The 12288-nt window shown below is 37.5% G+C and overlaps 1 protein-coding gene across 1 annotated transcript; it reads left to right on the forward strand.

The window, feature by feature from the left end:
* Positions 1-7246: 7246 nt before the first annotated feature.
* LOC113349163 (probable glycosyltransferase At5g25310) lies at positions 7247-11796 on the forward strand. The gene is made up of 5 exons (XM_026593089.1): positions 7247-7399; positions 8249-9238; positions 9336-9466; positions 10178-10526; positions 10850-11796. Exons 2-5 carry the CDS (start codon positions 8345-8347, stop codon positions 11519-11521), a joined length of 2046 nt encoding a protein of 681 aa, XP_026448874.1. The 5' UTR covers positions 7247-7399; positions 8249-8344; the 3' UTR covers positions 11522-11796.
* The last annotated feature ends 492 nt before the right edge of the window (positions 11797-12288 follow it).

A 12288-nucleotide genomic window follows, 5' to 3' on the forward strand; every position in this document is an offset into this window, starting at 1 on the left:
AAACAGAGATGAAACCAATAGCAAGTTCAAAAATTGCTCGAATCAGCACCAACAAACTCGGGACATGGACTAGTATGCTGGAAAAGATGGAATGGAGTTTATTAATCAATTCTAACAAAACAAGGGAGATCAATTTGATCATCATGGTCAAAATCACAAGCAAGATTGATCATGATGATGATTACGGCTATAACACAAATGAAGAACAACTAGACTATCAAACAACACGAGGAAGATAAGAATAGTCGAACCAAAGATATGCAAGCACTATCAGAAGGAACCAAAGAGAAGGAGACGCAAAACCGAAGAGAAGCACACAAAGCAACACAAACCGAAGGAGACAGCGTCTCGTAGAATTTTTTTCTGGTTTTGAAATTCAAAACTTATTCTGTTTTGAACTTTTCCTGGTTTTAATCAGTCCACTGCCGGCACAGTTAATTAATTCTCGAGCATGACGGTACTGCTAACAGTATAGTATGTTGCTTAAATTTCTTAGCTGACACATGATGTAAAGTATCCAGAAAATTATTTTTTTTTCACTTGACTACCGACATTGATAGATTTCTATCGAGCATACCGGCATTTAGTTACGACATTGAATGTTAGTTAACAAGCATGCCGACACCATTTTCCGGCATGGTCTTCATCACTTCCGGCGATGTAAAAGAAATATTTCCGACATGATCTTCATCACTACCGGCATGGTCTTCATCACTTCCGGCATGGTCTTCATCACTACCGGCATGGTTTTCATCACTTCCGGATGGTCTTCATCACTACCGGCATGGTCTTCATCACTTCCAGCATGGTCTTCATCACTTCCAGCATGGTCTTCATCACTTAAGAATGTAAAAAAAAAATCCGTTTTTAAAGTGAGGAGCCGGCAGAGGAGGAGAAGAGAATTTGAAAGGGAGTGGGGAAAATTTAGATTTTGTAAGGGAATGGGGAATATTTAGGTTTCAAAGCCCTAACCCTAAAAGAGATTAATAAGAAGTGAAGATGGAAATGGGGATATGATTTTGTTTTTTAGTTTTCAGTTTTTAGATTTTTATTTTGAGGGAAGGGTATTTTAGTATATTTTCCCCCAAAAACACCCCTTAGAAAACACTATTGGTTGGGGGAAGTAATTTATATCCCCTAATTAGTTTAAGCATCCCCTAATCGCGCGTTCTTTATAAAATGCCCAAAATTAATTTTCAGTCTGCACAGTTCTATAAGGTGGAGAAAGCGCGAGAGAGTAATTTCTAAACCGGAAAGATCAATTTTCGTGGGACAAAAGGATAATTTACACGCGACGCTAACTATGGAACCAATCATAGGGGGAGAGATTTTGAGAACATAAGTGATAGATGCACCGAGGGATTTATCCCGCGACCTCGGTTCTCACTCACAAATTTGTAGGCCTCATGCCCCTTCCTATGGGTGTGGCAAACATGAATGTTTGCCATTTAGGCACCCACTATGGAGGGGGCAAACTGGCCTGGCTAAGTGGAAAATTTTCCACTTAGTTAGGCCAGGTCAAGTTTCTACCGAGCGTTCGAGACTCGACCGCTCGGTGTAGTTTAGACCGTTCGGTGTTCGCTACACCGCTACCGATTTTTGTAAAAACGGACGGTTTAGTTTGCACCGCTGATTATAATCTGATCCAACGGCCATAATTCCCCCCCCCCCCCTATAAATACCACATTCCTCTACCATTTTAACTCACACCTTCTCTTCTCTACTCTTCACATTTGTTAATCTAAAACAAATTTCGTCATCTAACTATTTCATTCACTTGTATTGTATAATTTCTTTAATATGTCTCAATCTAATACTCAATCTAACAACAAAAGAAGAAGATTAGGGGTCCAAAATTTACCGTAGCCGAAGATGAAAGCATTTGCAGAAACTATGTGTTCTTTACACAAGATAGTATCGATGGTGACAGTCAACAATCTACCAAGTTGTGGGATAACATATTTGCTAAATTTCGTGAAGAAACTATGAATATCAACGAGCGTGATGCAAATGGATTGTCCGGTTACTTTGTTATAATCAACGCCCAAGTTTCCTTATAGCTTCTCTAATGCAAGCTGCTCGTGGTCGAGAGAGCGGTCTTGTAAATGTTGATGTCGAACGAAAATGCCGAACTGATTGGCACCATAAACATGGGATAAATTTTGCTTATGAAAGTTGTTATCATATTTTGAAAGTGTTGCCTAAATATAATCCAGAAGTGTTAGCAAACATGCAGAATGTACCTGCAAGTTCACCATACACTTCTTCACCTTCAACGCCAGCTTCACAACCATATCAATCATCTCATGCCCCTTCAGATAATCCATTTTCTTCACCAGAAACAACAATTCCAACTTGAATGTCAATACTGCAATTAAGAGAAAATTATTAGGAAGAAATCATGCAAGAGCAGCGAGAAAAGCTGCCCAAGAAGGAGAATCAAGTGAAGGAGGTAGTAGTACTATGAAAACTTTGATAGAGCATCAGAAGGTCGTCGAAAAACAAAGAGTTGTAGATCGTATAGTCTTATGCATTTCACGATCACTTAAACCACGATAAGGCCCACAAATGATTGCGAACTTCCGCTTCAGAATTCCAAAAGCCCGTTCCACATCCTTTCTCAGATTCATCTGTTTACTATTGAAATACGAGTATGAACGACCCATTTCACCGGCAGGTGGATGACGGTAACATTGAACTAAAGTTGACCATTTTGGATAAATTCCATCTGCAAGATAATAACCATGAGTGTAGTGATTCCTGCTGATACTGAAATTTACCTGAGGAGAAATTCCATACTTTAAATCATTAAACAAAGGCGATTTGTGTAAAACATTTATGTCGTTTTGAGATCCCGGGAGACCAAAAAAAACGTGCCATATCCAACAATCATAAGAAGCAGCATCCTCAAGGATCACTGTTGGTTTTGCGTAGTGACCCTTATACTGACCGGCCCAATAGGTAGGGCATCCGGTCCATACCCAATGTATGCAGTCAAGACTACCCAGCATTCCAGGAAATCCCCTTTCCTGTTTCTGCTTTAATATTTCTCTAACATCTGGATCAGTTGGTTTTCGTAAATAGGTAGGACCAAAATGATTAATCATTGTTTCGCAAAACAACGCAAGATACTTGTATGCAGTTGTTTTGCCAATGCGAAGGTACTCATCATTAGAATCTGGAGGTCTGCCATATCCTAAAATCCTCAAAGCCGAAGTAACCTTTTGTTCAGGGCTATGAATCCTAATATTCAGTGCATCATACTGATAATTAAATTGAGGTTCTACCTGACAAATCTCACCAATAATCTTTAGCACCAAATGTCTAGGCATGCGGAATCGGCCTTGGAAATTTTCATCAGAGAACACACAGTCAGGAAGAAAATTATCGTGCATCAGCTTCTCGTTTCATTCATCCCGACCCCAGTACGTATATCTTCTTGTGAAGACTTCTCTTGGCTCTGGATCTCTAGGTATTTTCCCCGATGAATATAGCTGCATCAAGTTGTTGGTTAGTTCTTTATCTTCATCTGACTCATCATCAATTTGATTTAACGCCTGGACGAATATTCGTTGTTGTTCTTCAAATCGATCCATATGAATGCGCACTTCTTCGTCAGAAGAATCCATATCCATTGAGTTGAAGCAAAAAAAATTAAACAGGTGATTAAGGTACAAAAGAGTGAGTAAGATAGAGATAATGAGAAAATTAGGTGTGATTAAATTGAATTGAATCGGGTGAATTTATAGGGAAACGTGGGGGGGGGGGGATAACCGTTATTTCACTGTTTAATGACTGACGGTTATAAGACCGGTCGGTCCTTTCTCGACCGCTCGGTGGAGACTCAACCGCTTAACTTATTTCCCATAGTGGCTCGGCCAGTTTTCCAGGCCAGCGGGCATGGCAAATGGAGGATTTAGCCATTTTCCATGGGAACCGGCCTCACCACGAAGGAAGCTTAACAGGGGGCCACATATTTGTGGCGGGTTCCAAAAAAAAAATTTGAGAGAGCACCGAGGTTGCCGGGTAAATCCGTTGGTGCATTTATCATTTTTTTTTTAGAATCCACCAAACATTCACCAATAAAAAGAGAGTAGCGATGAGTAATTAGCTTCATTTGCACAAGGCAATGAGTTCAGTGCTTTGTTTTGATAACCATGTTCGGCATAAAAGTTTGTTAAGTTTTTTTTGCGAGAGTTTCGGTGATATTATGTAAAAGAAGGTTATTATTGGGGCGTCACACTCCAATAGAGGGGCTTCACTTGGATTTTTAGTATCCAAAAAAATGATTATGGGATATCCTAATACAAATATAAGATGTCTAGATTACCCTTTAACTAAAATAAAAATTTAAAAACCTATTTTTTTAATTCTAATTCAAGGAAAAACTGCTCCTCTTCTCATCTTTCCTCTCCTCCATAGTAACTTCAACTTCAATTTACTTCAACCCATGGAGTATGTTAGATAATAATCGAACAAACCCATATTTGTTTATTCGTTTTTGTGCTTAAAATAGGTTAGATTGAACAAAATCGAAGTAAAATTAGGGTTTCAGTTACGTTCCTGCTAGTGTTACGTCTAGGTTTGGTATTAGTTTCTAAACGTAAAATATGATTACGAAGAACTTATGTCTAGGTTTACTTGAATTCAAACCGCAGGAACAAAATTTTGAAATCCTACAGGAACATTTACGGTTTGAAAGGGAAAAATGGAACCTAGACGTAAGTAAAGTTACAGTTTGGAATTGTATAAACCCAACCGTAAAAAATGCAATAATGGGTTACGTCTGGGTTTGTCATGCCATTTTTCCAACCGTAATTGTTCTTTTGTCCTATTGAAAACCAGTTACGGTTTGGAGTTCATCCAAACCTAACCGTAAATAGTGATTACAGTTGGAAACGAAGCTCAAACCCAATCGTAATACTCCATATAAGTCGAAAAATCAGAATTTTTAAACTCTATAGCTAATTTCGTGCGAAATTGAACTCATGGGAGATAGTTTAGAAGCATACCTGTTGAATCTCAACCATTGGTTCTTCACTTTGTTGATTTATTTTTTAATTGATTGAGATTCATCATCACTTTGTGTTAAACCCTCTCTAATTTCCTGAATTTTCCAAAAGAACTTTTTTCAAATTTTCTTTCCCTTCTCTAAAAAACTTCAAGATATCATTTCGAGCAGTAGTTCGACTAAAACTAACAAAACTAGGATGAAAGCTGTCGTTGATACACCATGCAAAAAATTTATCTTCAACGAATTGGAAAGGGAGTTTACGCAAGATAATAAGTTTAATGATATTCTTTCTTGCTCTAGCTTGACTAAACTGAAAAGAAATGATATTACCTTCCCCATCCCTGGCTATTAAGGTCTGCTCGGAATCAGTTTTTTGCTTTTTCTGACAGCTTATGGTATGTCTACTGAGATGTGATGTGCCTGCACCAGGATCCCCAGAAAAATCAATGCTGCATAGTTTGCAACGTGCTCTCTTTAAGACTTTGGTAGGGTTTTCTGGATCTGCCATTGTAAAGCGTTCGTAATCACCCCACACCTTTGATCTCAGCCTAGATTCTTTTTGCTTCCCTTCATCTGTGGTTATAGTTGATGGATTTGTGGAGGCAGCAACATCACCGTTCAAGTTAGTCTCATTATCTCCTTGAGAATTCATTTGAACTTCAGTAGTATCCATGTTGTATGTTCCTGCTAACAACATAACATAAATAGTTAAGTATATGTAAAAAACTTGTACTTTTGAGATCTAACTAATTAGTTACTGTGTGCATCTGAAAAAACTTGTTCTTTTGAGATCTAACTTATTAAAAGAAGCTGTGAATACAACTATTGATTACTCTATATTAAACCATACAGATCTAACTGTATTTCTCAGAATCTAGAGGACAGTATAACATGCAATTATATTAAACCATACAGATCTAACTGTATTCCTCAGAATCTAGAGGACAATATATTACTTGTTTTAGACAACTCTACAAACAGTTGATAAGCATGAAATTCATTTCTCAGAATCTCAATAATCATACTTCAAACTTATTACTAGAAATTACTAGAAATTAAAAAATTAAATTGATAACATAACTTCGATAGATATAAATTAAGTTTTAAGAAAATACTTACAGCCACAGACACCTCCGATTCACCGATCAATTTTTCTTTTTTTTTTTTGATTTTTGACTGATGAAAATTCTTCTCTTGTTGAAACCCGTCAGAGATAAAGAGAAAATCATACTGGCTTATAAAGAAATCTAACTTCCTAAAATTCTGGGTAGAATTGCCGCAAGTTTGGGTAGAATTTCTGCAGATTGATAAGATGAAATCTTTTCTGATTTTTTCCAAAGATATGGAAAGAAAGATAAACTTGTTTCCTTCTTTTGTTTTGGCTAGTTTTAGGAAAGAATGGAATTATGGAAGATTCAATTGAAGATATTCTCGGGTATATCGAAATAATGACCAGGCACTTGGGTCGGGCAGATAGAACGGGTAATGGGTCAAGTAGTTTGGGCGGGCAGATAGAACGGGTAATGGGTCAAGTAGTTTGGGCGGGCACCAGGCCGGGTAGAAAAAATTTGGAGAAAGCCTGAGCCGCCCGTTCACACTAACCAGGCCGGGTCGGGTAGCCCGCAACGGGCCATAACAGGCTTTGGGCAATTTCAGGTACAGGCGGGCTTGGGCGGGTACGGGCAGGCTGAGTTTTTTCGGGTAATATTTACACCCCTAGAGGTATGTAAAACTTGTTTTCTCTATCATACAAAGATTCACCCACCTTGAATTAAATTAAAATTGACTAAATAAGGATTGTTTGGTTATTACAAAATTATTTGAGATAAGGGATTTTTAATATTAATTATGGATGATCCGTTTTTGTCCTATTAAGTGACGCCCCTCTAATAGAATGTGAGGCCCAAATAATAAGTTAATAACCTTCATGTAAAAACCGGTGGAAAAAAGGTAACGTAGCCGTCCGAAATGAATTTGTGGGTCCAGGCACCAACACTGTAAGGAGAAACGAAAAATCTTTCCAAGAGCGAAACACGTGTACATTTCTTCCAACGCGTACGTTATCATGACAGTCACGTAAATATCGGTACAGCACATGTCTTAAATGGTGGTATTCTTTGTAATAATGTAACTCAAATAATGGCATTTATTAACAAAACCTATCTTTTTAACTGGTAATTTCGTCATTTTCGTACTTCATTACGGCCATTCTTTTTCTTTTTTATATTAGTACCTGAAATTTATTTTAGCTCAAAATTCCAGACCATTTTCAATAATCCAGATATTCATCCTCCTCCTTTAACGACAAAAATGCTTTGCTTAAAACGGAAATTCCAGGTTTAGGGAAAAAATCTGATTCAAGCTCCTGTAATGGCGATGGCGATGGTACTCTTTCTCTCATCTCTTTTGCTTTTTCTCGCTGTATACTCCTTACTGCAGTAATTTTGAAGTAATCTTTACTCATTTTGGTTAAGGAATTCTTCAATTTTCGACTCTGAAGTGTATTCTGAATGATTTTATGATCAGATGATTCATAGATAGATTGCATGTACTGATTGAGTTATGATTTGATTAATAAGGAGGAAATTCAAGCTCATTTTGATTTTGTGTTTGTTTTTTGGCTTTAATTTTCTTATTGAATGAAGTTGAGATTCATTGTTTGTGTTTCTTTTGTTTAATCTGTTCTTCAAGTAGTCATCATCGATCTCTATTTCGATTTTTATTTTCATTTTTTTCTTTCGAATTTTGATCCTGTAGCGGATAGAGTTGTTGTTCTTGTTTTGGTTGATTCCTTGTTTAATTGACAGCGTAATACCTAGATCGCTTTCTGATTTGCAGTGTTTGAGGTTTTGATTTGTTGGATTGGTTGATTTTCTTCGTAGGTTGAGTTCATTAAAGTCTAATTCCAAGTCAATTGCATGTTGTGTAAGTTCTTCCTTACTTGGTTTTGGAAGGCTCTATTGCAGATAAATTACACAGTTACTTCATCCGGAAATTATAGTTTAATAAGCTCTGAGTTAGTATCAAAGTTGTTTTAGAAAATGCTTCGTTACAAGTTTATTGCTGTTAATTTGGTACTGAGTTGTTTGTGACTCAAATTTGTATGCAGTTTATGTACTTGGGCTTGGCGTCTCGTTTTTAAATTTGGATGCAGTGAAAGTGATTATAATGAAATAAATCTGAAATTTAAAGGTCCCTTATGTTATCACTGAGTGTTTTTGTTATACTTTACAGGGGTGAAGAGATTGGTAGTACCTATGGGCTCGTAACTGACTCACCAGTCATTCGTTCTAAGCTGCATTAGGTTACAGCATCTCATTTCCTGGAGTAATGGATTATGCAGTTAAGTTTCAGAAGCTATTCCATGTTGAAGCCATGAAGTTGTTGCTGGTGATGGGAATAATTACATCTATTTTAGTGATTCAGTCATCATTGACACGTCCTTATGGAAATATCTTGTCATCCCTTTATACTTCTGGTAATGTTCTTACACCAGGAATGACCAGCCTCTCAGTTGAGGATGTTTCTCGTCGATCAGATTTGGTTGGTGTCTACTCCAGTGGGAATGCTCCTGTGACTCCTGTCTTGCCTGATTCATCTGTAGCTCCTGAATTTGTAACAAGTTCAGATGCTTCATCTGTGGAAAAAGAAATTACTCATGGAGATGAAAAAATCAAGAATGTGCTGTCAAATGAGAAAGGTGGGGACCAAGATCATGATTTTGATTTTGACGCAGAAAGAGATTCAGAGAGATGGTTTTCACCATCGCCTTCACCTTCACCTTCCCCATCAGAAGGTATAGATCCTGATGAGAATTCAACTTCAGAGACTAATAAAGAACAAGTCGAATCTGGAAAATTATCTAAGAGAGACAATGATTTGCATATTAAGGAAATATCAAGCAAATACGCAGTTCCTCTTATACCTCCAGTTATGTTACCACCACAACTTTCTCGAACTACGATAAGTGCAGTGATATTGGGTTCAGACTCAGGCACTTCCGTCCTATCTCCAGTGGGTATTCACGCAACTGAACCGTCTTTGAAGGATGGAGAATCCGAGTTTTCGTTGCAGGATGGTCCAACTACTCAGATCAATAATGTAACCATGGATAAGAATACCGGAACTCAAACTAAAAGCAAAATCATCTCTGGAAGTTCAGTAACCTCAATATTTGAAATGAACAATTTACTAGTACAAAGTCATTCTGCCTCTCGGTCGATGGTATTTATTGTAACCTTTTGTCTTTTAATTTGACTATGTGGACTGATCTGTGTTTATCATATATTCTAAGTTTTATTTCTTGTTTATTGAATTGAAGAAACCACGAAGGTCTTCTCCTCGCGACAAAGAACTATTATCTGCAAGGTCACAGATCGAGAATGCTCCGTTTATAAAGAGTGACAGAGAACTTCATGCTCCTCTTTTTCGAAATATTTCCACGTTTAAAAGGTAATTGATCTGTATTCTGCTGTATTACTGTTAACTTTTTTTTTAAATTTTACTTTTCGCTTTCACGCCATTGAAAAGTCACAGTATCTTTTAACTTGATTAGAATGTTCTGCGACATTTCTATGTGAATTTCGTTCTCGTGATTTGCGTAATTTAGGGTAGAAGAGAGATCAGTACTTCTTCATTCTTCCGCTAATCATTGTAAATCTCCTTGGTACACGCGAATTGGACTCTACTCTTTTCTGCTAAACCTTCGTATCTTTGTTTCTCTTAGTTCCTTGCTAATAGCCTGTCACACATTTTCCTTCTGTGTTTATACATGGGTTATTTTTTACAGTAAAACTTGCAGATGTTAATTGCGCAGTAGCTGTTGGTTGTTTAAAAGTGGGCAGAGTGTGAAGCATTTAGATATGAAACACCCTTCAATGTATTTCGGTTTCCATAAAGATGTTTATCTGAAGGGAAGAAATGTGTGTCAAACCTTGCCATGATTTATGGATGCGAAAGAATTCAGGAACCGTTTTAGTGTTGTAGCTTAGCTTTCTCATTATGACTGTCCAGTATGGTACATGAGGCACTTTCAAATTTCAGCTCTTTCGTAGTTCACATAGCGGCCTTATAATAAAAATGATGTTCACATGAAATTTTGAGTTGTTAGTAGGAATAATGCACAAAGTAGTGCATCTAACTTTCAACTGTTCCCATTCGCAGAAGTTATGAACTAATGGAACGAATGCTCAAAGTTTACGTCTACAAGGAAGGAACTAAACCCATCTTCCATACGCCACCCCTCAAGGGAATTTATGCTTCTGAAGGGTGGTTCATGAAACAGCTGGAGAGAAACAGAAGATTTGTTGTCAAGGACCCTAGAAAAGCTCACTTGTTCTACTTACCATTTAGTACAAGAGCTCTACAGCAGACAATGTATGTGCCTAACTCACACAGCCATAGGAACCTGATCGAATATTTGAAGAACTATTTGGATACCATAGTAGCAAGACATCCTTTCTGGAATAGAACTGGTGGAGCAGATCATTTTCTTGCTGCTTGCCATGATTGGGTATGCTTCTTCTCTTCTTCAATTTTTAATCTCTTAGTTTTGATAACCGAAGGTTTGCCCCATCTCGTTGTCTTTGGATGTGGTTGGAAGACACTTTTCACAAATGATAGTTCATATCACACGGAAATGAATTCCATATTGAAAGTCTGAGAATGAGGTATCTAATTTAGTATTAACCCTGGCTTTGTGTATACCTTGTTTCCTAAACATTGATTACCTGGATTGATAACCAGACACCACCGTTTCTGTTTATGTTATAATGTATAATTTTCAAGTATAATTTTTGTTTTCAAATTTACAATAGCTGCACTTTTCTTGTGCAGGCTCCAGCAGAAACAAATGAGTATATGAGCACTTGTATTAGAGCTCTCTGCAATGCTGATGTCAGTGTAGGCTTCAAGATAGGGAAAGATGCTTCTCTTCCAGAGACATACGTTCATAGTGCAAGTAATCCTCTAAGATATTTAGGAGGTGAGCCTCCATCGAAGAGAAAAATTCTTGCTTTCTTCGCTGGTGGTATGCATGGATACCTCCGCCCAATACTACTAAAGCACTGGGAAAACAAAGACCCAGACATGCAAATTTATGGTCCCATGGGTGGTGGAAAGAAGAAAAAAATGAACTACATTCAATCTATGAAGAGCAGTAAATACTGCATTTGTGCCAGGGGTTATGAAGTCAACAGTCCAAGGGTTGTCGAATCGATCTTCTTCGAATGCGTTCCGGTGATTATTTCCGACAATTTTGTCCCTCCATTTTTTGAAGTATTAAATTGGGAAGCTTTTGCTGTGTTTGTACCAGAGAAAGATGTACCAAATTTGAAGGACATTCTTCTTTCAATACCCGAAGAGAAGTATTTAGCCATGCAGACGAATGTGAAGAAGGTACAACAACATTTTCTTTGGCATACAAGTCCTTTGAAGTATGATGTTTTTCATATGATTCTTCACTCAATTTGGTATAACAGAGTTTTCCAGATATTGAATGACAATTAGGAAAGTATTAGGTAGGTGTTTTTGACTGGAAAGTACCTGAAAGGTTCACTTGAGTTGTGAACCCTATAAAGAGTTAGAGATAGTTCAAATTAGGGCATACAGAAGTGGTGTGTACTAGATGCTATGCCACTATAGTCTGTCAGAGTATGTAGGGCAGAAGGTTTAGAATGCAGAGAGTTGGTGAGTGTACAGGGTAATAATTTAATTTTGCCTGTAAATGTTTCTAGTGGACAGTTGCATAAATGCAGAGTTAGCAAGTAGCAACTCTTATCCCATCTTGTTTTTTTCTTTTGGTAGAAGATTAATTTATTCGTACTAGTAGTAAAAAACTTTAACAGTTCTGTCCAGCCAAATCGACAACTTATATTACTGCTAGAATTGTACGATCCTTCCCCAATAGGTCACGGATGCGCGAAGCTGGAAGCCTTAGGGATAGGGAAGCTTTTGTCTTTCTATTATAGTAGAAAAAAATAAGACGACGTGAGTGTACGAAGATGAAATCTGTCTCTGCAAGAGCTTCAATAGAAGAAGCTGAACATACATGAGCGTAAGGTATTGAGACGGTATTGAGACCTTCTCTTCCGTCCATTTGATCTTGTTACCTTTAGATAGGCGATGACATGTGTAAAGAAGAAGTTTCCTGATCTGATGTACTCTTCAGTATAGCTATTTTCCCATCGACTTCCATCAGCATTGACTGAACATGTCGTAAAGAATTCACGAACTCTTGAACTAGAGATGAAAGAATTAGAATATATTCGAAGGTT

The sequence above is a fragment of the Papaver somniferum genome, chromosome 2 (assembly GCF_003573695.1).
Source record: "Papaver somniferum cultivar HN1 chromosome 2, ASM357369v1, whole genome shotgun sequence".
NCBI classification, from domain to species: Eukaryota; Viridiplantae; Streptophyta; class Magnoliopsida; order Ranunculales; family Papaveraceae; genus Papaver; species Papaver somniferum.